The sequence below is a fragment of the Syngnathus acus genome, chromosome 8 (genome assembly GCF_901709675.1).
Source record: "Syngnathus acus chromosome 8, fSynAcu1.2, whole genome shotgun sequence".
NCBI classification, from domain to species: Eukaryota; Metazoa; Chordata; class Actinopteri; order Syngnathiformes; family Syngnathidae; genus Syngnathus; species Syngnathus acus.
Window position 1 is genome coordinate 2,319,490 of NC_051093.1, and position 23,598 is coordinate 2,343,087.

Sequence of the window (23,598 nt, forward strand, 5' to 3'; positions counted from 1 at the left end):
GTCCATCAGAGGAACTGTGCAGAACTGTTTTCTGGTTTTCGAGGGGGCTCAGCTAAAGTAATTTGCCCAATGTGGCTGCTTCAAATCAAAATGGCTGACTTCCAGTTCAAATACAGGCATGGGACCTTTTGATTTTTTTCGTCGAGTTTTAAACATGACTAACTTGGCCATTGCTCTTGTTTTGTTGTTTGAGCACACTTGAGTACGATTCCAGTCAAAGCGGCGGCGGCCTCGCAGACTGATGGGAATCATTGACGAGGACGACTGAATTATTGATGACCATCTCCAATCAAGTCGGGCTGGTCTCGTTTGAAAGGTGAGCATGGCCGCTGCGTGCCACCTGTAGCCAGGGTGTCAAATACAAGCTGCGCACCTCCATTGTGTGAGCGAGCCTCGGGGGAACGTGTAACGGGCGCACGACAAGCACGTGTCCATGCGCTGAGAGCGTGCGAGGTAGAAGGCAGAAGGCCAAGCCTGGTGTCTGACACTGATTTGTAAACGTAGACAATACGGCTCATCGACCCGAGGCTCCACTGTCTGTTGCACATACCTCCAATCGCGGCTCTTTAAACAGCAGCAGATTGCCACAAGCCTCCATCGGAGAGGGAGCATATGGCGGGGGTCTATGGGGAGGGGGGGGGGGGGGGGGTCGGAGGGACACTGCTTTGACAATGAGGCCAACTTTGATAGAAATGTCCCTTTAAATGTCATCCAAGGGCTTTTATTAGACCCAATGGGACGTAGCATTTTCAATTCTGATCAGTATCAGTTCTTTTCTAAATCTTGTTTATTTTCACATGTGCTTAGGCAAGCCTTTGTGCCATTAATTTATTCATGGGTTAAATGGAGCTAATTGTGGCAACCACCCCTCAACCCTTTTGAACTGTATGCATTGATCTGTGTGCTTTTATCAAAAATCAATTCAGATAAAACATTACTTTATTTAGGAAGAGAAAATGTGAAATGTATATATATGAAATATACAAATTCAATTTATTGAGAATAAAACTACCTGCACTTTTCTGTAACAATAACATAATAATAACAGGAAATCGACTAATATCTTTCAAAAAAGTTGAGTTGAGTAGACTTTCATTGTGAGTCAAACGTGAGCATGACCTCTCCTCATCTTACCTAATGACGTGGCCCAGAGCTTTGCTTCCCATTTGGTGAAGTTAAAACCGAAATGTGTCATATTCCAAGTTGTGGGGGTCTTTAACTAGTAAAATGCCATGTGGGTGCCCCCCTCCCTGGTCCACGTTGGCGTTGTAAACAAACACCGTCCTGCTATTATCATCCATTCCCATTGTCAGAGTGTGGAGATGACCTTTTTCTTCTCCCTTTTCACCGTCGATCCCAAGCTGTCACCCCGCCACTCCTTCTCTTGTCTGCGCCGTCGGCCGTGCTCCGCCCCACCTCGCTCCGCCCCCCTTCGCCGCCGCCCCCAACTCGCCGGCCCACCTGTTGAAGCGATTGTCCTCTTCACAGTTTATGTCACCGGCCAGGGGTGCCGCCCTCTTTCAGGCTCTCTTTCTTTCTCGTGCGTATAAAAGCGAGCCAAGAGTTTTCTCCCGCTTCACTTTTTAGCCAGTGCTTTGTTTGGTCTCGCCATCATGCAGACGGACGACAGAGGTGTGTCGCTGTGGTGCGAGGAAACAGATGAGGACTACCGAGATCAGGCCGCCCTGGGGATGGGTGCCCCCGGGGTTCAGCTGCGAGCTGCCTGGGACCCCTCAGTGTCGGGGGGGCGTGTGATCCAGAGGCTGCTTCACGTGGAGGAACGATACGCGCCCTCACCGCTCTACGTGGGCCTCATTCAGCAGGAGCCCCAAAGACGGGAGGAGCTGGCCAAGTGGACGCTGGAGGTACGCAGGCGCGCTATTAGTCTGTCCACAACAGGTCATCTGTGATGTTGACACTTTATTGACGGTCTCCTCCCTTACACACGGGAGCCGTCCAGCATTATGTCACCTCTTACCTCGCGGCGCTCATCTCACTCGCTTTTCCCCTCGGTCAGGTGTGTTGCGATTGCGGCTGTGACGAGGCCGTGTTCCCGCTGTCCGTCTCCCTGATGGACAGATTCCTGTCGGTCACGTTGTCCACGCCCGTGTCGCCATATTGCTTGGCGGCAGCCTGCGTGCTCATCGCCTCCAAGCTGAGCGAGTGTGACAACATCACCTCGAATGCACTCTGCGCTGCCGCAGAGTACAACTTCCTGCCCGCCAACCTGCGGGTGAGGCACCTCACTTCCCTCTAATTAACTTTGACCAGTCAGGCTAGTATTGCAGCGCTATTTACAGTATTGCCAATTTAAATTTCATAATTTAAGCAATGTTATGTTTTAAGTCTGAAATAAAATACACCTCAAATGGACCCAAACAACCAAATACTCTTGCCCCGCCCCCCTTGCCCAACAGGAAATGGAGCGTGTGGTACTGGCCACCCTGCGCTGGGATACAGCGGCCGTGACACCTCAGGACTTCCTGCCACACTTCCTGGCCTCCCTTGGGGAGCGCAACGAAGAGGACAGCACCACCTTGAGGCGACACAGCGACACTCTGGCAACCTTGTGCGCATGCGACTCACGCTTCCTGGGGGCTTCGCCTTCCCTAGTGGCCGCCGCCTCACTCAACTGCGCTTTGCGGGGCCTGGGCGACAGGGAGCACTCTCGGCTCCACCCGCTCAGCTCGACTCTGGCTGACCTGTGCCAGGCTGACCCGGTAAGTGGCGTCCAGGCCTATGATTGGCTCACGAGACTTTCGAAGCTTGGGGTTAAAGGCCTCCAACCTCAGTTTGAGAACCTCTGTTCTGATGTACTTCAATGCCAGGTGGTGCTGCAGTACTACAGCGAGATGATTGAGCACGCCCTCCGGCAGCGCCTCAGCAGCAGGCCGGCAGTCAAAGGCGATGAATTTGAGGACGAAAGAGCCGGCACGCCCACTGACATGAGAGAAATCGATTTCTAAAGCCCTGTCAACAGCCAAACTGCAACTGCAGACCAATCAAATTTGTCGTCATCAGTCAAACTGATATAAATTATGACCTCCACAAAGGATACTTTTATATACTGAAGAGATACTGTTAATTTATTTTTTTCAATTATTTATTTACCAGACATTTTTAATGTGTTCTTTGTGCCATAGTGTGTCTACTTATCTCTGTTATTTTATTGCAGGCTAGTTATGCATATTTTGCATATCTATATCTTTAATTTATTTATCTTGTGCAATTCTTTATTTTGGATGTTAATTTATTCAATATGCCATACTTCTAAGTTGTTTTTAGTGTACTAAATGAACTAATTGAATGCGAAATCTATTTTTGGAAACGATTAAACATTTGAACGCACTTTGCATCCATAATTTCCTGTGGGGCTTATGTTGTCTTGCTTTGTTACTAGTACTTTATTGTTCTCTTTGGAATTAAGGACCTTGAGTTAACGTGAGTTGTTGTCAAAGCACCGATCATAAAAGTTCCTACGTTTTCAGTGGGTCATTGATATACCACGCGATCTCGGTCGCATGTTTATGACGTTTCGCATCTGCCACCAACCGGACGCTGGTTTTTGCTTCCTGGAGCTCGGCCAACAGGCTATACATGCACCTGCGATAAGAAAAAAAAAAGGTATATATACAATTTTAGTGTTTATGTGCTCACAATTTTGTGATGTAAATTATAAGATATGGACATATAAGTAACAGGCGGGTAGAACGCGTATGTAGCCATTCGCATGGCTTCTCGCTTGTTCACAACAGCTAGCTGGCTATTTAGTCGCTTCTGTTCGGTACACTATATGAAAAGATACAACAGTCACACTTTTAGCTGTCTTTTAAATTAGATAGCGCACTACATACAAACACTGCTACTTGTGCTTCACAATTTGGTCTACTCTACGCTGTTCTTATCTGAGAGGAAGCACGACGTGTTCTGAAAATAAACAAACGACGTTGCGCCAAACTCCAATGGTGAAATCCGATATAAGCAGTGTGTTTCGTTCCTAAATTGCCATACTTAAGAAATACAGATTTTATTTGACTCATTGATACTAAGCATGCCCTTTTTTGGAATTCGTCGTTTAATATAATCACCAGCCACCAAGCATTTGCTTAATTCCTGAGGACACTTAATTAGGGACACTAGAGTGACTGGAGTGCGTGTTTATTCGAATGTGCGCTCATGCACTACAACTCAACCGTTTGGATATAATTCCTCATTAAAAACGACTGAAAATGAGCTTTAATTGAACATCTTTCACCACGATTGAAGCAGGAGGATGAAGTTGGAAGGTGCCTGGACGCTGCTGCTTCTTGCCGTCTCTGCGTGGTCAGTACCAATTGACCGCAAAGAGGTCCACCAGGAAGTCAAAGATGAAGAGCAAGTGGAGAGCATGGTATGGATTTTTTAGATCTATGATTTGCCTCTTGTTTGACACACTTTTTTGTTAACAGGACACGGGTCTGTACTATGACCGATACCTCCGAGAGGTGATTGAGGTCTTGGAGACGGACCCTCACTTCCGGGAGAAGCTGCAAACAGCCAACACGGAGGACATCAAGAACGGCCGCTTGAGCAAAGAGTTGGACTTGGTCAGCCACAACGTCAGGACGCGTCTGGACGAGCTGAAGCGCCAGGAGGTGTCGCGGCTCAGAATGCTGCTCAAGGCCAAGCTAGACAGTACCAACACGCAGAGTGAGTCCAACCATGTCAGGGCAGCAGCAAAGATATTCAAATAAATTGAAATGCATCAAAAACGTTCGATACCTTAGAGATGTAAAAGAACAATTTATCTTTCTATACATTTTATGGCGTGTGAAACACACTGAAGTGCTGCTTTTCTGCTTTTCAGGTCTGCAGATGGACCACACCTCCCTGCTCAAGCAGTTTGAACATCTGGACCCGCACAACCAGAATGCCTTTGAGGCCAAAGACCTGGAGCTGCTCATCTCCACGGTGAGAGTGGTGACAGCCATGTTTGTAGTGGATAAGCCCAACAGCAAATTGTTAATTTTAGTAAATGTTGAGCCGTTGTTGCCGATTTCGGTGTTTCTGATTCTGTGTTCAGTCAGTTCTCATGATTTTTGCCTTAGGCCACCAAAGACCTGGAGAACTACGACGCAGAGCGGCACGAGGAGTTCAAGCGCTATGAGATGCTGAAGGAGCACGAGAGGCGCGAGTACCTGAAGGGTCTGGACCAGGAGAAGCGGGAGAAGGAGGAGCAGCGCTTGCAGGAGCTGAAGGACAAACATCGACAGCACCCCAAAGTCAACGCTCCTGTAGGCGATGGCTTCACTCATTTGTTCCTTTTCAAGCGGGAAGCGCTTCATCTCTCTGCTTCCTGTTCCTCCTCAGGGCAGCGTAGCTCAGCTGAGGGAAGTTTGGGAGGAGACTGACAGACTGGACCCCAAAGAGTTCAACCCCAAGACCTTCTTCAAGCTGCACGGTGAGTGAGAACTGGGCGTCTCTCTGTCTGACTTCACCGTGTCATTCTTGCTTTTGCGTTTGTTAGACACAAACGAGGACGGCGTACTAGACGAGCAGGAGCTGGAGGCGCTTTTCACTAAAGAGGTAGGACAGCCTGTGCCTTTCACGCGGAACTCAGAAAAGCCGGATATTGCCGAGCCTCAATATATTTTCCTATGGCCACCTTTTCTCACCCGTACAACTCTACGTGAGAACAATGAATGAATGAATGAATGAATGAATAAATAAATAAAAATAAGACTTGGTTCTCCCAGCTGGAGAAAGTGTACGACCCCAAGAACGAGGAGGACGACATGATGGAGATGGAGGAGGAGCGGCTGAGGATGAGGGAGCACGTCATGAAGAACGTGAGTCTCCTCTGCCGTTGTGTAGGCGGGCTATCAAATGCCACCCTGTCGTTCTTTCATCCCTCTGCTGTTGTGTTTCCCTCAAGGTGGACACCAACAAAGATCGACTGGTCAGCCTGGCCGAGTTCCTCAAGTCAACTGAGAAGAAAGACTTCAACTCCCCCAAAGAATGGGAGGTAAATGCGGCAGCGAGGCACGAGATGGTACATTGTCCAATATGTCTCCCTTTTTCCATCTCCAGACTCTGGATGCCAAGCCGGCGTACACGGAGGAGGAACTGCAGCGCTTTGAGGCAGAGCTCCGTGACAAGGAGGAGGAGCTAAAGAGGAGGGCAGACATGCTACAGCAGGAGCAAGAGCTGCTGAAGGAGCGAGGAAAAGCCCTGGAGGCCCAGAGGAGGGAGTACCAGCAGGTACCTTCTCTGCCGCGACGTCCACCAGCTTTCCCTTAAATCCTCACCGGCGTGACTGGCATGTGGCCATTGCAGGCCGTACTGGAGATGTCACAAAGGCACAAGGAGCAGCCGGGGGTTGACGGACAGCCGCCGGCCAGCCCTCGGGGAGAACTTCAGTTCCAGCCTCCGCAACATGAAGATCAAGGTAAGTACACTGCATGACATTGATACATAGTACGTACATATAGATAAGAATTATATTAAAATAAATGTAATGCAAATAAATGATAAATGCAGTGGTGGTGCGTTTGTTCGGAAGTTGAAAATTGGTTCGTAGGGGGATGCAAAAATATCGTGAGGCACCGGTTCCTATCACGAAAAGTTTATAATCATAGGCGTTGTACTAAATAAAGGATGCACAAAAGGTACCTGAATACATCATTCATAATATAAAAATAAAATAGTACTGGAACTATTGTTTTCAGAATTCTCTTCTCAAAAATAACGAGAAAGCGATATAAAAAAAGAAAATCAATACTGTATACAAATATTAATTAATTAATCCCCCCCCCCCCCCACAATTTCACCTCGGTAATTATGATTCCTATTGACATTGTGAAAAAGTCTTTCAGGGATTTTTTTTAATGTCCCACTAAAGCATTTAGGGTTGGAATTGGGGGGTTAGATCACCAAATGATTCCCGAGCCCGGCACCGCTGCTGCTCACTGCTCCCCTCTCCCCCAGGGGATGGATCAAAATCACACGGGGATGGGTTAAATGCAGAGGACAAATTTCACCACACCCAGATGTGTGTGTGACGATCATTGGGACTTTAACTTAACTTTAAGTTGTTGAGTAAGTCTCTTTTGTCTCAGCAGGAAAAGTTGCTGTCGTGGAAAACCTTGAAGATGCCCTAGTGCGCAATAATCTGCCCGCCGAACCGCCGCAGAACCTGCCCGCACACACTTGAACAACACGCACACACACGCACACGCACACGCACACACACACACACACACACTCTTTGACTTGCACTGACATACATCAGGGGTTGCACAGACAAGTCGAAGTGACTTCTCCACAATGACGTTTCGAGCGTGTCGTCGACTAATCACGCGTGTTTGGCTTGAGGAGGCGTGGATTCGCTCACTGCAACAGGTGAGTGCATTGTGTCTGATGTCACTTATGCAGAGTGCCCCAAAAGTTACTGTACACTTTTATTTCGATTGAGGCATTACTTTTTGTAAACTTATCCCCTCACTAATTAACCTGAGACGGATCCTCTTTTCAGAAACTTGACATGGTGAAAATAGATTATTACAAAGTGTTCCCATCTCCTGGCTTTAAAAAATAAATAATACTGTACAGAACCTATCAACAGCATCTGCGACTTTCGACTCGACTTTTATCATGTTAGTGTCGACAGTCGTGCAACCCCTGCAACATGAAGAATTGAACTGAAACTATCGTTAAGTGTTCTTTTGCTGTGGTGAGATTCAAAACAGTTTTATTCTTGGTTCCTGTGATATCAAATAAACTCGTAATTTATGGCCAGAATCTGCTTACTTGGTTTTATTGAAGCATTTTTTTAAACCCCAATTGAGTGTAGAGGTTAGAATCTGAGCCATTCGAAACATGATTGTTGTTGTCGAGTAACACCCACCGCCACCCCACCGGTGTCCACGTAGCTGCCTGCCTCCTGTCTGTCAAATAAAGATGTCACTGCGATATCAGAAGTGCGTGTCCGCGTAAAATGTTATGTATAAAAAAATAATTTTTTTTTAAATTCAAATGTCACAGAGCAAGGACGTGGGGTCACGTAAAGTATAAAAAAATTGATGCAACAAACTCATGCAGCTACTAAATGTTTATTTTTTGAAGGCTTTCTCTTTGTGAGTAATATATAACATTACAATTTATTTTAATCCATCCTCAATGCTGCACTTTGCTTAAACATAATACAAATGTATGATGCTTTGCCAGTTTAAATTTTCTTGTATCTTAAAACGTATAAGATAGTTTGCCATTTTCATTGTTTAACACCAATAATGTCAATTTAAATCGTTGGGATGGTTTTGCTATAAGAGAGTATGACGTAATTCCCTTCTCTTCCTCATGGAGACAAGTCCCGCCTTCGCTCGACTCTAATTGGCTGACGGCTCATGCTTGTCAATATGTGTTACTTTGAAATACAGGACAAATGCATTAATTTATGTATGTATTATGGTATTTTTTAACAGTAAATTGAAAATAAAAGTTGAAAAGAAGCATTAGCTTGTTGACTTCATCTTCTAGGTGATGGAGCTGCGAGAAGGAACGTGACAGGAAGTGGTCAGGTGCACGGGACGTCGGGCTGACTAGCGGAAAATGTTGAGCCCAGGCTTCAAAATAAGAGTTAACCCTTTTAGTTGTAGACTAATTTAGGATAGAGAATCATTCTAATTCTTAAAGCTCTTTTCATTGATATGTAAAATATGTTTAAAATAAAGTTACGCCATTAAAAAGTAATTTATTCATCATTTAAGAATTTATAAAGTTGAAAATAGCTGCATGATAACTCAAAAGTAGTAAAGAATTGAATTTCAAAGTGCTGCACTTGATAATAATACTTAGAACTTAAAATGCAATTGCTAGTGATTGTTCAATACCTTCTGCATGACTTCAGAATGTAAAACGCGGATTTGTAGCCATAAAACAAAATTATTGGACAACCGAAGTTTGTCTATTTATCCCAAGTATCGAAAGGTCTTATTGTGACAATCCCCGGATGTTGCTTGTTCGCAGAGCGTCCACCTTGACACCTCCCGGGGTACTGTCGCTCCCATCTCGGAGGGAGGAGATGTAGATGTGGTGCGGGCTGCTAAGTAACCCCACCGGCCTGGAACCGAGGGCCGCCGGCTGCTACTCTGCCTGCCACCTGCCGAGACTGAGGCGGGAGGGCCTCCTTTTCTCCCCGTCCTCGTTGGACCATGACACGGGTAAGAACGAAAAGCCACCGCGGCGGCTCCAGCGGGCCCCGGAAATCCTCCATCATTTCACCACCATCATCAGCATCATCGGCGGCGGCCGTTCCACCACCAGCTGTTTTTATGGGAGGGAGGGGCGGTCGAGGGGCGAAACAGACGTCGGCATATTTAGCCCAAACAACCATTTCCCACCATCTTTTAATGTCACCCATGTCTTAATTAGGCCTCGTCTTGGCGACAGGATGATTGACACCTCCCAGCGTTTTTACGCCACGTCTGGGACCGTTCAACGAGCCGCCCCCCTTCACTCCCCCCTTACTTCCTGTCAACAAGAACACTCTCACAGCTGCATTTTCTTACAAAATATCCTCTCTTAGGGGCTTACGAAGGCCGCCGTACGAGACATCTTTTCGCGCGCACGCACGAGCCCCATCATGACAGCGCAAGCCCCCCCCATCACATCCTCCCTTCCCTCCATTTCGCGCTCTCGGCAGACTGATCGCGAGATTTCACGTTCAGTGAGGACTTTTGCTTGAGTTTTAAAAAAAACACGTTAAACACGGGTGAGCTCTAATTAAAATTCTGCTCGGTGGACTTCCTGTATGTGTTCAGTGAACCCCTGCATAGAACCTGTTAGGAATACACTCATTTGCAACATTTTTTGGAAGCCTCTCCTCTACTTTTGACAAACTCACCTATTTGTTGTTGTGTTCAAGTCAAAGCAAGAGAAGTACTACTTTGGCGCCATCTTGTGCACAATTGTTTTCTCCATAATTTTCAATGCAATTCTTTACAACCTAAAACAGCATAGGGAACATTGTGTATGCGTGTGTTGCTGTCCTTGCAGGTTTCTCTGTGGTCCTGCTGAAGAACCTGGACTGGGGGTACGAGGTCCTCCTCCCACCCAACCTTACCCCTTACCCTCCCGGACCGCCTCTCCCCTTCCGCCCCCCCTCCTCAAGAAAACTCTAGACCGGCCTCAAGATGATGTGCGAGGTGATGCCCACCATCTCGGAGGACGGGCGCAGCGGGGGTGGTGGTGGCTCGTCCTCGCCGGCGGGATCCGGCAGCAGCCTCGGTGGAGGTATTGGAGGTGGCATTGGCGGCTATAGCAGCCGGGACCCCCGTGGCGGTGGGGATGAAGGGGGCAGTACGGGCAACCTGGAGTCGTTGATGGTCAACATGCTGACGGAGCGAGAGAGGCTGTTGGAGAGTCTGAGAGAGACCCAGGACAGCCTGGGAACGGCCCACCTGCGACTACGAGAGCTCGGACATGAGAAGGAGTCGCTACAAAGGCAGCTGTCCATCGCGTTGCCGCAGGTGGGAACAAACGTCAGGTCGATTCAAGTGATGTGTGTGTGCGTGGCATATCGCGCTTGTTCTTCTTTGTTGACACATCGCCATGGTTACCAGACAGTCACACCAAATGCAATTACACATAATTGCATAATTAGACAACAATTCAAGTAGGCTGCTGTCAGTCAGTCAGGGTGCTGGCCCCTTTCCTGTCACCTCCGGGCACTTCATTTTCATGCTGAACACACACACAGATACTGGATTATTGTGCAATGAAAAGAATTTCATGCTCAACAGGTTGCTTCCTGTTGACAAATAGTTTCATATTTCATATTGTGATTTTTATAATTTATAATCACATCACATTTTTATTTGACATTTGTTTTTAACAGAACAAAATGTCAAAATGTGAAGTCATCTCACTTTGTGTTATTATTTAATATAAATATTTTTGTGGTTTGTGTGATTATTTTATGATACAGTCTCACAGATAAAAATAAATAAAAGGAAGGTACCTGTTTTTGCTAATTCTACTGAATCGCTAAATCCAGTGCATTAAAAGAAAAAACTAAAATAATATACTTGTAAATACTGCCCTCTTGTGGCCCCTTGTAGGAATTTGCGGTGCTGACCAAAGAGCTGAACCTGTGTCGCGAGCAGCTTCTGGAACGGGAAGAGGAGATCGCAGAGCTCAAAGCCGAGCGCAACAACACACGAGTTTGTACAACTCTTATTGTATATGGTGTGCACATTAAATACGTCATTCAATAGGGTGACTTGGCTCATTTTCACAAAGTTTCATTTGACTTCATTTGGTGTAACGGAGGCATTGTGTGCTTGTGCTAGTTGCTTCTGGAGCACCTGGAGTGTTTGGTGTCACGTCACGAGCGCAGCTTGAGGATGACGGTCGTGAAGCGTCAGGCGCAGTCGCCTGCGGGGGTCTCCAGCGAGGTGGAGGTGCTCAAGGCCCTCAAGTCCCTGTTCGAGCACCACAAGGCCCTGGACGAGAAGGTCCGCGAGAGGCTGCGCGTGGCCCTGGAGCGGGTGGCCACGCTGGAGGACGAGCTGCAGTCGTCCTCGCAGGAAGTCGGTCCCGCCTCGTGCCTGCTGTACTCTAACCGGACTCTTGCAGGCGCTCATGACGTGTTGTTGTTGTAGGTGGTCTCTCTACGCGAGCAAATCAAACGACGACAGCAGGGACTCGATAAAGAGGTTCGTTCAGTAACACAGGAAAAAAAGCTTGAAACCCAAACTTTGAGTTGAAACCTCTCTTTGTGACGAACATGTGAACTATTTCCTGTGATGCCAGCGGCTTCCCAACGGGCCGTCGTCCATCTTGGATGACGGCGAGGTGGACCGGCAGCGCGAAAGTGAGATCGAAAGACAGCGATCCGAGTTGGGGCAGCTCAAGGAGAGGCTGGCGCTCATGTGCAGACAGGTGCCGCACACGCCATACTCCAACTAATACCGAATGTACCATCATACTGTAGTGATGTAATCTTTGTGTATTTTTGGCAGGTTGGCGAGATCGAGGAGCAGCTGACGTCTGCCAGGAGAGAACTGACGCGATCGGAGGAAGCCAATCACAAACTGCAACGAGACGTTAAGGAGGTCGCGTCACACTTTGGCAAATCCTTCCAGATGCACTTTGGTCGAACAACAAATACTGGACCGCTTTTTGAAATGCTGACCTTTCTGTAATGTGGCATGACATTGTTTGTCTTTTGAACCTCTCAGGCCCTGTGTCAGCGAGAAGACATGGAGGAGCGAATCACCACACTGGAGCGGAGGTACATTATCTGTATTTAAAGCGCCTCGTCGTCTTTATCCTCGCTGACATCCTCCTGCCGCCTGCAGGTACCTAAGTGCCCAGCGGGAAGCGACGTCTCTCCACGATATCAAAGACAAGCTGGAGAACGAGCTGGCCAGCAAAGAGTCTCTCCACCGTCAGGTAGGCAAAGACAAAGCGAGGCTGCACGCCAGTTCTACATGCTCATGCTACTCGCTAATGCTGTGTAGAGCGAGGAGAAGAACCGTCAGCTTCAGGAGCGGCTGGACGACGCCAAGCAGAAGCTGCAGCAAACCTTGCAGAGGGCCGAGACACTGCCCGAGATCGAAGCGCAGCTGGCACAGAGGGTGGCCGCCCTCAACAAGGTACCAAAGCAACCAACATCACAAATACAGCCATCAAATTAAACGTCAGGGATGATGTCAGAGAAACACAAGAAAGCCATATTTCTTTTTTAAAGAGGCGTTAATACGGGGCCCGGCATGAACAGTTTATTTACGAGTGATGCCATTGGACACATCATCAAAGAAGCTCCAGCGGTTCCCGTAAACCTTTCTTGTCTCTTAGAGGGCTGCCGGAAAGAAACGAGCCACGCTGCCAAACAGCTTCAGCGCAAACAATTAACCTGATGCGTGTCCAGGCAAAATGGACGCCGCATGGCAGCGTGCTCATGTCTTCCCTTTTCTACCTCTTCCTTCCTTCTCCTGTTCCTTCTCGTCCTCCTCATCTTCCTCCTCCTCCTCTCCAGGCCGAGGAACGCCACGGCAACTTTGAGGAGCGACTACGGCAGATGGAGGCGCAACTGGAGGAGAAGAACCAAGAGCTGCAGAGGGTGAGTCACGCTTGGCTCACGGCCGCCATCTTGACCGTTTTGCCACACAAAGGTGCTCTAATTTTCTAAAGCCAAAGATGGCAATCTCATGTGGAACGCAAGGCTTGTTGTGAATGCTTTTGCTCCCAACGCGTGTATTACACACCTTTTTCTTCGTTTCCTTTCCCGCGCCCTGAAGGCCAGGCAGCGTGAGAGGATGAACGACGAGCACAACAAACGTCTCTCGGACACAGTTGATAAGCTGCTGTCCGAGTCCAACGAGAGGCTACAGCTGCACCTCAAAGAGAGGATGGCCGCGCTGGAGGAGAAGGTCAAACTTGACGATATCGATTCCATCTAGATACTGCTCATCGATTCGATTCCCTCACCAATTTTAATTGGGCGGGGCAACAATACCGCCTCATCAAAATAATGACATAAACAGCCTCCGTCGAACCCCAGACAAAGTGAAACTGTGCTAGCCTTTCGCCTTTTTGCTTTCTGCATTTTCTCAGTTGTTTTTACTTCCTCTCTCCAATATTTCAATTTTTTGTATGTATTTGTGTTTTTGTGACGATAACATGCAGCGTGTTGTCCATGTTTGGCAATCAAATCTGTGCTCTCCTCTTCTTCTCGTAGAACGCTCTTTCTGAGGAGCTGTCCAACATGAAGAAGATTCAGGATGATCTTCTGGCAAACAAGGTGAGGGTTCGTCTGTCCTCAGAATTCGCCTTCAGACTTTTACGCTGACTCTATTTACTACCCGACTGTGTGTCTTCTGTCTATCAGGACCAGCTTATTGCAGAGCTGGAACGCCTTCAGCTTGAACTCGATCAACTGAGAGCCAGGCCCAGAGGCTCTTATTCCAGGTGGGAAAAAAAATATCCAAATGTTTCCTGCCAGTTTGTCATACTATACTACTTACCGTAATTTTCGGACTAAAAGTCGCTCGGAGTACAAGTCGCATCAGCCATAAAATGGCCAAAAAAGTGAAAAAAAACATATATAAGTCGCTCCGGAGTACAAGTCGCATTTTGGGGGGCAATTTATTCGACAAAATCCAACACCAAGAACAGACATGAACGAGCAACAACAGGCTAAACGATAGGTATGCTAACATGACATAAACACAAACGAAGAGCTGAGAACGGGCCTGACGTAACATTCAGAGTTGTAAAAAAAACTATTACATAAATAACACGTTTATAAAACCATCTGTGTCACTCCAATTCATTAAATCCATCGATCGTCCTTTGTCAACAATGGGTGCGCGCCGCTGACGGCGCTTGCACTTCAAAATATTCCACAGGCCCATATAACGATACATAAATTAGATATCAAATAACTATTATATAAGCAATAATATTATCAAACCATCTGTGCACTCTAAATCATTAAATCCATCGATCAAATTCCTCGTCCTTTGTCAACAACGCCGCGCGTGCGCCCTGACGTCAGCCTCGTCGTTATTCCACAGATCTAGTATATAACTAGATTGTAGCGTTAACAAAGTACAAGGAAAGACGTGGGTTTGGTAAACGGCTCTTTATTTAACAAAACAAACTTCCAGGCGTGTGGCGGCGTGGACTTCCAGCCACGGAGAGAGATCCATAGAATAGGACCGGGCGTGCGTAAAAGCCATGACCGAGCCCAATCCACCGTCCCCGGACAGCCACCCGCCCGAGCGCCGGCCCCCGACTTCTATCCACGGAGGTGAAAGAGACCTCCGTAGAGTAGGACCGGGCGTGCGTAAAAGCCATGTCCGAGCCCCATCCACCGTCCCTGGACAGCCACCCGGCCGAGCGCCAGCCCTCGACTTCAATCCACGGAGGTGAAAGAGAGCTCCGTAGAGTAGGACCGGGCGTGCGTAAAAGCCATAATAGTTTTTCAAAGCTTCTGTGTCACTCCAAATCCTTAAATCCTTCAAACTCTTCGTCCTCCGTGTCACTTAGAAACAAAGCTGCTAATGATGCCGGTAGTACGTGAGGCCCTTCGTCATCTTCGTCATCCCGTGATCAATCTTTGTCCTTTTTGTAAACAACCGCCACGCAGCGTCGCGCTGCTGACGTCACTTGAAATTCAAATTACAGTAATCCCTTGCTACATCGCGGTTCGTTTATCGCGGCTTCACTTTTTTTTTAATAAGTCGCTCCTTATTATAAGTCGCCCCCCCACCCAAACTATGAAAAAAACCGCGACTTATAGTCCGAGAATTACGGTACATTCTTTTGTTGACATATGTTGGCTTTACATCGCATGACTTCATTCCTGGCTGTGGGCCAATATAACGAACCCTTTCATCCGCTCTCTTATCTTGGATCTCATCTTTCCGTCGCTCTCAGTCGATCTTTGCCTGGCAGCGCTCTGGAGCTGAGGTACTCCCACGGGGGTGGCTCCCTCCCCATGGGCTCCACCACTCACCTGGACACCTTCGGAAACACATCCTTGGTCGGCAGGCGATGCCTCCGAGCCCGATGGAGCTCCGCCAGGGAGGACTCCACCAAGGTGGGGTGGGAAAATGGAATCTGGTTTTGATTTACACATAAATTTATAAAACAACAATATGAGTGAATGCCGGTGTAATGGTACCGTATTTGTATACGCGTGCATTCTTAGTACACAGACTGGGAGACGGGGGCACTGCTGGGGTCCGGCTACGACCACGGCATGGACGTGGTGTGCTCAGACGATGAGGACGACGGAGACCATCGCTTCGGGTCCGAGCTGCTGTCACCCAGCGGACAGACGGATGTACAGACGCTGGCCAACATGTTGCAGGAACAGCTAGAGGCCATCAATAAGGAGATCAAGTAAGATGGAAGCCCTGTTGGATTTCAGATTCCAGGCTGGTTGCTAAGCAATGCTAATGAAACTTGTTCCGCAGACTGATCCAGGAGGAGAAGGAGAACACGGAGCTGCGGGCCGAGGAGATCGAGAGCCGCGTCAGCAGCGTGGCCCTGGACAGTCCGCCTATCCCACCCTCCTCACTGGGCAGGGACGGCGCCGGGCGAGGCTTCATCCCGTCCTCCATCACCTCTTCCACCCTGGCCTCGCCATCGCCGCCCAGTTCGGGGCACTCTACTCCACGCCTTCCCCACTCGCCGGCCCGCGAGAACGACAGACAGGTGAGCTGCTAGTCTAAGCGTTAAATTGCATTGATTATGTTGAGTGGGCTGCTATTGTGGTACTGTTTATCATTTCAGAACAACAAAGACGACGAGCGCACTCTGGCACTCCTCGACTCCACGCCGCCACCCACGCCGCGGGCCCTACGCCTGGACAGGATGACCCTCACCCACCCGGGGGCCCTGCTGGATGACCCTCGTGAGTTCCGCAGGTGAGACACGGCGATGACCGTTTCCGCTTTTCCATTTGGGTTTAAATGTCTACTGACCTGGTCACACTGCCTTCAGCCTGTCAGCAGATGGCAGCAGCTCCAACAGCAGCCAGGACTCCCTGCACAAGGCCAGCAAGAAGAAGAGCATCAAGTCTTCCATTGGACGACTTTTTGGCAAGAAAGAAAAGGGCAGGATGGGACAGCCTGGAAGAGACGGCTCAGCCTCACTCGGTAACTTGATTCAAGATTCAAGATTCAAGATTCAAGAGTTTTTATTCGCCATGTTTGAGCGTGCCAAACAAGGAATTTGACTTCGGTAAAACACACCCTCTGTTCAACATATAGGTGACTAACAACACTCAGGACATGTGAATAATGGCAAAAACAGTGTAGACAAATTCAAAAGGTGTGAAGAGCAGGATGTAGTAGAACGTACAGCAGTGACTCATGAAAAAATCTGACATCAACAAGCCGCTTTGAACGTCCTTTGCCTCCGCTAGCCTCGACGCCTTCTGAAGACCTGGCTGCCGGAGACCCCATGGGCATGAACAAGACCGGGACTTTGGGACCGGCGGACAAAGACCGGCGCAGCAAGAAAAAGTGAGTGAGCAAAGTGAGCAAGAGAAAGAGAGTGTTCTATTTCTCATACTTTACATTTCATATACATATGCTTAGGCACGAGCTTTTAGAAGAAGCGTGTCGCCAAGGTTTGCCCTTCGCATCCTGGGACGGTCCCACCGTGGTGTCATGGCTGGAGGTAACGCGTTTTTATTTGAGTCCATCTTCCTAAGTCCTCTTTGTCCTCAACCTTCTGCCAACATTGATTCTTTCCAGCTGTGGGTAGGCATGCCTGCCTGGTACGTAGCAGCCTGCCGGGCCAACGTGAAGAGTGGCGCCATCATGGCCAACCTGTCGGACACGGAGATCCAGCGTGAGATCGGCATCAGCAACCCGCTGCACCGCCTCAAGCTGAGGCTCGCCATCCAGGAGATGGTGTCTCTCACCAGCCCCTCGGCCCCCGCCAGCACACGCTCGGTGAGCCTCCGTAACTGCTATGCACACATTCTTACATTCTGTGGGTAATTGGATACCTTTTCCACATTTAGGAGGTTAGTTCGAAGCTGTGTGCACGTACCTTCGTGGCTTGCCAGCTTCTTGTCCCGAAGAATTGGAGTGATCCTTTTAAATGTACCCCACCTAACTACTTTCAATCTTGAGGCCACGTAATACTGCGAAGCTCCCTCGAGTCAGGGAAGAAGCAAAGTCTTCCACTCTAGTCTTACTGTCCCTGAAGGCAACATGTGATGGCATGCAGTCAGCAGATGGCTCGACCGTTTTGTGTTGTCATCTGACCGCGTCGCTTTTGTCTCCCCTCGGACCGCAGTCGACCAGTAACGTCTGGATGACCCATGCTGAGATGGAGTCCTTGAACGCAGCAATCAAGCCACCGGTTAGTTCATGTCAACCTTTATTTGTTCATAGTAAATATCTACCATGTATTGTTTACATCGATTTTTTAAATATTACTACTACAATACTATTATATTGAATTGTTTGTGTTTATTAGTTTGAATAGTTGTTTATGTAGTGTTTATACTTCTAGCATATTAGTTTGGAATATTTTTTGTTGATTGATTTTTTTTATTATTTGTTTTGGATCCATGTTGATGAGTCTCCTTCCTCCTCCTCCTTTTCTTCTTCTTCTGTGGTTGTGTCTCGTAGTGTCGAGCTTCTTCTTCTTGTCCCTCTGGTTGCTGTTTCACTGTGAAGCGCTTCCAGCTAATTGCCCGATCACTAACACACTCTTCCTCCCTTTGTCCTCCTCTTCCCTCGGCTGCTCCTCTGCTTCGCTTTCACCCGTTCCTCCTCCTCGCCACCTCCTCCTCCTTCACCGCCACCTCCTCGCTCTCTCTCTATTCGCCCCCTCTCTTCTCCTTCTGGCCTTTTAGGAGCTGAAGGAGTTCAGCTGGGATCAGGTGAGGAAAAACTCACTTTCGTTCATGAATATCATACTTACCGTTCATCCATACTGGAACAGATGCAGGTTTCTTCCATTGTAAATGCTCATTGGGCAAACTTTGCCCAGGTGTGATCCTGCGAGACAATGGTTCATGGTCTTTTTGTCCCCGTTTAGATCCTTGCTTATGGCGACATGAATCACGAGTGGGTGGGCAATGACTGGCTGCCCAGTCTGGGCCTGCCGCAGTACCGCAGCTACTTTATGGAGTCGCTGGTGGACGCCCGTATGCTGGACCACCTCACCAAGAAGGAGCTGAGAGGGCAGCTCAAGATGGTGGACAGTTTCCACAGGTGAGACCCGCAGACCGCCACTGATCGAACGGGGAATTGGAGTGGCGGGGGCTTCCGTTGAATCGCTCTCCCATAAAAATCGGGCGATAGAAGTTAATTGCAGCTCCAAATGGTATCAAGATTCCGCCCTTTGACCCCCCCACACACACCTCTCAACTTTTCCCTCTTTTCCGGCAGGGTGAGTTTGCATTACGGCATCATGTGCCTCAAGCGCCTCAACTACGACCGCAAGGAGCTGGAGAGGCGGCGGGAAGACAGCGTGCACCACAACAAAGGTAAGACCATCTCCCCCAACTCCAAGCCTTACACCCAGTCAGCCTTTATGCAGACCTCGTTTTTTTCTTCATGCTGCGTCATTGTCTCGTTGGAGCAAATTAGCGACCCCCTTTCGCACGCGGTGTGATGGAAAGTCAGCGGAGCAAGCTGCTACATGTCTGTGGTGAAGCAGCGTGTGGCTCATTAGCCAAGCTTATTTTTAACATCCTGTTCCGAGTAAACATTTGTGATTACCAGATGGCTCCAGTTAGTAAAAGCGCTAGTCGGAAGCTCTTGTTCAGGTGTGTCTTGAGGTATGAGTAACTCCACATAAAGCCATTCAGTTGATTTTTTTTTTTTTCTTCAGTTCAAGGTACGGGCGCTTTATGGGGGCAGCGAACTTGACTAACAAGCAGCATAGTGAACAAATCCTCCCCCAAAAAATTTTGTTGTGTATTTAAAACAACAAACTACTTTGTATGCTAGTTTAATGCTAACACATAACTGGAAACGCCCCAGACGGGCATAACAAGTAGCATCTTTGTTTCCCAAACGTACTGAGAGGATCTTCAGAGAAGACTCCCCAGTCACCTTCACAAGTTCTCCCGTGGAATCTGATCATTTCCGCGCACGTCGAGGCAGGACCTCAATTATGTCAGAGGATGTCAATGTATGCATGCGTTGCCCGCGGAGGATTGCGCATATCGTCGTCGTCGAATTCCAACCAACTTATTAACGTCGCTGCTTCGAAAATGGCTTCCAGGCATTCGGGAATAATCGCAAGTCTTTGGTTTGTCGCTGCTTTTACTGCCTTTAATTACTATCATTTTACAATCAAATCGATTGGCAAGTAAGACCAGGGCATTGGAAAAAAAGCACACACACACACGCACACTACACACACACACACACACACACACACACACACACACACACACACACAAAAGATACATGTCTGGTTATTTGCTGAGTTCATTTCACTATTACCCCTTTCATACAAAATCCAGAAACAGGATTTCACACAGAGTCCCGGCTTAGCCTTACCTTTCCTTTTTGGCAATTTCCCCCTTTTTTGCAGATGTGATGGTTTGGTCAAACGAGCGCGTAATGTGCTGGGTGCAGACGTTGGGCCTGAAGGAATACGCCGACAACCTTCGCGAGAGCGGTGTCCACGGCGCCCTGCTGGCCCTCGACGACACCTTCGACTACACCGACCTGGCGCTGCTGCTGCAGATACCCAATCAGAACACACAGGTAGATGCAGGCCTTGGTTAATAGGGTTGATTCATTATAATTTGCTTACTGTATATTTGGACGATGTGTTGATTTTGTTTTTCATTTAGAATTCATATGTAGGCTATTTGTTATGGAGTCTTTGTAACATACAACACTTTTGACTCATCTTGCTGCTGCCATTGCTAATGTTCTGCAGGCCCGCCAACTCTTGGAGCAAGAGTACAACTCGCTCATCTCCATGGGAACCGAGAGACGGCCCGATGAAGTCAGTCAAACACACACACAAGACGACACACACAGAACCAAAGACATGCACACAGTAGCCTCAAAGAAACAAATAAACAGACATGCATAACTCTCAAACACACAATAACCACACAAGGACACACGCACACACACACACACTGAGCGTGTATTTTGTTTGAAGGACGGCACCAAGACGTTCACGCGCTCTCCATCGTGGCGCAAAATGTTCCGCGAGAAGGACCTGCGGGGCGTCACCTCGGACTCGGCCGAGACCCTGCCTGCTAATTTCCGTGCCTCCGCCATCGCCACGCCCTCCGTCACCCTCAGGAAGGTCCAGAGCGACGGTGAGCGGCCGTCACCCGCCCGTCTCGCGGATCCCGCCCCCAATTTGCAGAGCTTTGAACCGCCGCCGTGTGGGATGTCACTCACCAGCACGGAATGACAGGAATCAAGCCTCGGGGGCCCTCTGGGAGCTCCCTGCAAACTGTGATTAGGAATTATTTGGATTAGCATAATTTCCTTTCAACGACGACAAAGTCCACGAGCTAAAAATCTGTTTAGGCATCCAATGTGAAGTGGCTGGTTTTGCACACTGATGAAAATAATGTCATTTAGTGTGCAATTCCCCTGAAAGAGCAGATTTCATGTCACTTTTTTGGGCACAATTGTCTTTTTTTAAGGACACCCTACGTGTCAGTGCTTTCTATACTAGTGTGCCATTATCTCAGCTGTGGAATTCCCGTTGCCTTTCTTAGAGGAAGCGATGATGACAAGGAGATGGCAGTCTATAAAATATACAGGGGGACTTTTTATCTGTCATTCCATGTCTTAATGGGAATGCCTGTGGATGGATCAGTGGTGTTTAAATGTAATGTGTGTGTTGTCCACAGCCAGCTCCAGTGCCCGGGGTGAATCTGCCTCCGTGAGGACGTACTCGTGTTGAGGGGACGACTTAGGTGAGGCCCGTACACTCGTTAAAGCACAGTTCGTTAGCGTGGCGAGACGAGAGATGGTTTGCACATGTGTTTGTGTTGTTGTTGTGGTTTCAAGTTTTGCCCACTACTAGTTGCAGACCTATAAAAAATTCTGAAGAACCCATGCCTGAAAACACACAGAAAGTCAGACATTTTACTTTCATAATTTTGGGACCACTTCTAAGGGTTCTTCAAACATAAAGTTCCCCTACTGGAACCTTTTTAAAATTCAGCCTTCAAAGCCAGTTTGACTAAGCAATGTGGAATTTGGTGGGCATGTCTATTATGAGTAGAACCATAAAAAAGCATCAAGAAGACATGCCTGGAAAGACACAGGAAGTCTGCGATTGTGCTTAAAAGTGAACATTTTAGGTTCAATTTGGCTCTTTTTCCAGATAGCCTTCAAAGGTCTTGTCTTAGAGATTTAATTGGATGACGACCAAATTTGTATACCAAAAAAGAGGGGGCAATGAAGTGCGAATAATCCAAAAAACATCAACCCAGTACAGCCAAATCTTGACCAAACAACTCATGCTGTTTGTGTCCTCAGGAGGCGTCGATCACACTGGGAACCTCTGACTCACTGAAGAATGACTCTAAGGAAGACAAAGAAGAAGAAGGACTCCCACACAAACCACTCAACTTCAGGCCAGTTGTGCTCCGAGCATTCTGCAATAACTTGAACGGGACGGAGGTGACCCGATGATTTCCACAATGTTTTTCTCAGCACAGGAAGTCCAAATTATCTCTCTGTGGCCGCTCTTTGTTTGAATATTTGTTACACAAAGCGACTTGCGATGCCTTTGTTGCCGGGGGGGGGGGGCTCTGAGCATCCCCAATTGATGTGGGTAGTAAAACATGTCCAGCATTGAGCGGCAGACCACATCACAGCCACGCCGCTCTTCTGCGTCCTTTTGTCTCGAGCACCTTGAAAGCCGATCCGACTTCCTTTGAAGGCATCCCATAATAATAGAGTTGAAAGGCTCCGAGTGAGTGAGGGGGGCCAGTCACACAGGCATCGGGTTCGACTGTTTCCTGACAATTTCATGCAGAGAGCCCAATGGTAGAGCCGGAATTGATCAACCTGTGCCTTTAACACAAAACCTAGCGTAGTGCAATACAGTCGCCAGCTTTTGCAGGGCATGGCCTTGTCAGACTGGGTTTTTCAGAATTTGGGTCAAAGAGGGACTCTTTAGCTGTGGGACGAATTTGAACAGACACTATGTGGACAATCGGTCAATTAACCCATAAACTGGTCTTAATTGTTCTTGTAATTGAGACATTTTGGACAATTAGAAGTGTGCAAATTTATGGGCTATTCAATGAAATGTGTTTGGGATTTTGGGCAAGTTGTTGAAAGCGCACTCCTTCGTTGGAATCTTTTGGTGAAAGATGAATGACGGGAGGGGCCACAGAGACAAAACAGATTAAAAGAAAATGGACGGACAAAAAGAAAGGGACAGACTCAAGCCGCTCATTTTACACACACTCAGACAAGCCATAAGGGAACTCTCTGGAAGGGGGTGAGTAAAGGGGTGAGTAGGAAGCCCAGGATACAAAACCTTTAGCCTCCGTGTTTACGATGCATGTCTTAAAACAGAAAAAACGACAAGGGGAAAAAAAACCAAGACGATGAGATATTTTGGTTTTTGCCCTCAATAGCGAAGACAAGTTGTGGTTCAAAATAACAAACAAAAGATTTAAAAAATAACAACATATATGTATGATACATCTACAATGGGTGGGGGGGGGGGGGGGGGGGGTGGGGGGGGGTCAATTTGTAAAATGTGTGTAATTTTTTTCAGTTGTATTTTTTATTTTTTACGATGACTATTTTTCTTTGAGGTATGTATTGGATAAATGTAAGTACATGTATGTCCTTGTTCCCACTCTCATGAACACTCATTCATTTTGGCGCTAGGCCGAACGGTCGCACTTCCCATCGGAAGGCGGCCGTTCCGCTCGCTAGCGCTGCCGTTAACGTGTCCATTCTGACGACAGGTCGTGCAGTGATTGCAGATTTCCATGATTAAAAAGTGATCGTAATACAAAACTCAAGTTATCCTATATGGAAAATGAAAAAAATATGATGAAAATGGTGATGTAAAAACAAAAATAAAGCAATCCCTGTGGATCTGCTCATCATACAAAAGTGG

The 23,598-nt window shown here is 47.8% G+C and overlaps 3 protein-coding genes across 5 annotated transcripts; all 3 read left to right on the plus strand.

The window, feature by feature from the left end:
* Positions 1-170: 170 nt before the first annotated feature.
* On the plus strand, positions 171-3,613 carry ccndx (cyclin Dx). 2 transcript variants are annotated; one of them, XM_037256542.1, is made up of 5 exons: positions 171-316; positions 1,620-1,865; positions 2,018-2,233; positions 2,418-2,720; positions 2,829-3,613. In XM_037256542.1, exons 2-5 carry the CDS (start codon positions 1,692-1,694, stop codon positions 2,964-2,966), a joined length of 831 nt encoding a protein of 276 aa, XP_037112437.1. In that variant the 5' UTR covers positions 171-316; positions 1,620-1,691; the 3' UTR covers positions 2,967-3,613. The 2 variants fall into 2 exon arrangements, with proteins under 2 accessions (XP_037112437.1, XP_037112435.1); XM_037256540.1 differs by lacking the exon at positions 171-316 and having other exon boundaries at positions 1,305-1,865.
* On the plus strand, positions 3,495-7,779 carry nucb1 (nucleobindin 1). 2 transcript variants are annotated; one of them, XM_037256532.1, is made up of 12 exons: positions 3,495-3,619; positions 4,264-4,390; positions 4,449-4,689; positions 4,847-4,950; positions 5,088-5,273; positions 5,350-5,440; positions 5,507-5,565; positions 5,736-5,828; positions 5,915-6,004; positions 6,070-6,240; positions 6,316-6,427; positions 7,101-7,779. In XM_037256532.1, the coding sequence occupies exons 1-12, from the start codon at positions 3,522-3,524 to the stop codon at positions 7,190-7,192; spliced, it is 1,464 nt and encodes a 487-aa protein (XP_037112427.1). In that variant the 5' UTR covers positions 3,495-3,521; the 3' UTR covers positions 7,193-7,779. The 2 variants fall into 2 exon arrangements, with proteins under 2 accessions (XP_037112427.1, XP_037112428.1); XM_037256533.1 differs by having other exon boundaries at positions 3,546-3,620; positions 7,098-7,779.
* A 1,242-nt stretch (positions 7,780-9,021) lies between these two features.
* On the plus strand, positions 9,022-23,594 carry ppfia3 (PTPRF interacting protein alpha 3). The gene is made up of 31 exons (XM_037256525.1): positions 9,022-9,200; positions 10,036-10,508; positions 11,100-11,201; positions 11,331-11,570; positions 11,643-11,696; positions 11,794-11,922; positions 12,003-12,095; positions 12,222-12,274; positions 12,342-12,435; positions 12,504-12,638; positions 13,022-13,105; positions 13,284-13,415; positions 13,724-13,786; positions 13,874-13,953; positions 15,427-15,589; positions 15,701-15,894; positions 15,969-16,209; positions 16,288-16,421; positions 16,498-16,652; positions 16,922-17,021; positions 17,097-17,178; positions 17,256-17,456; positions 17,806-17,871; positions 18,371-18,397; positions 18,556-18,731; positions 18,909-19,006; positions 20,065-20,240; positions 20,419-20,487; positions 20,650-20,812; positions 21,359-21,424; positions 21,993-23,594. The coding sequence occupies exons 2-30, from the start codon at positions 10,173-10,175 to the stop codon at positions 21,409-21,411; spliced, it is 3,693 nt and encodes a 1,230-aa protein (XP_037112420.1). The 5' UTR covers positions 9,022-9,200; positions 10,036-10,172; the 3' UTR covers positions 21,412-21,424; positions 21,993-23,594.
* The last annotated feature ends 4 nt before the right edge of the window (positions 23,595-23,598 follow it).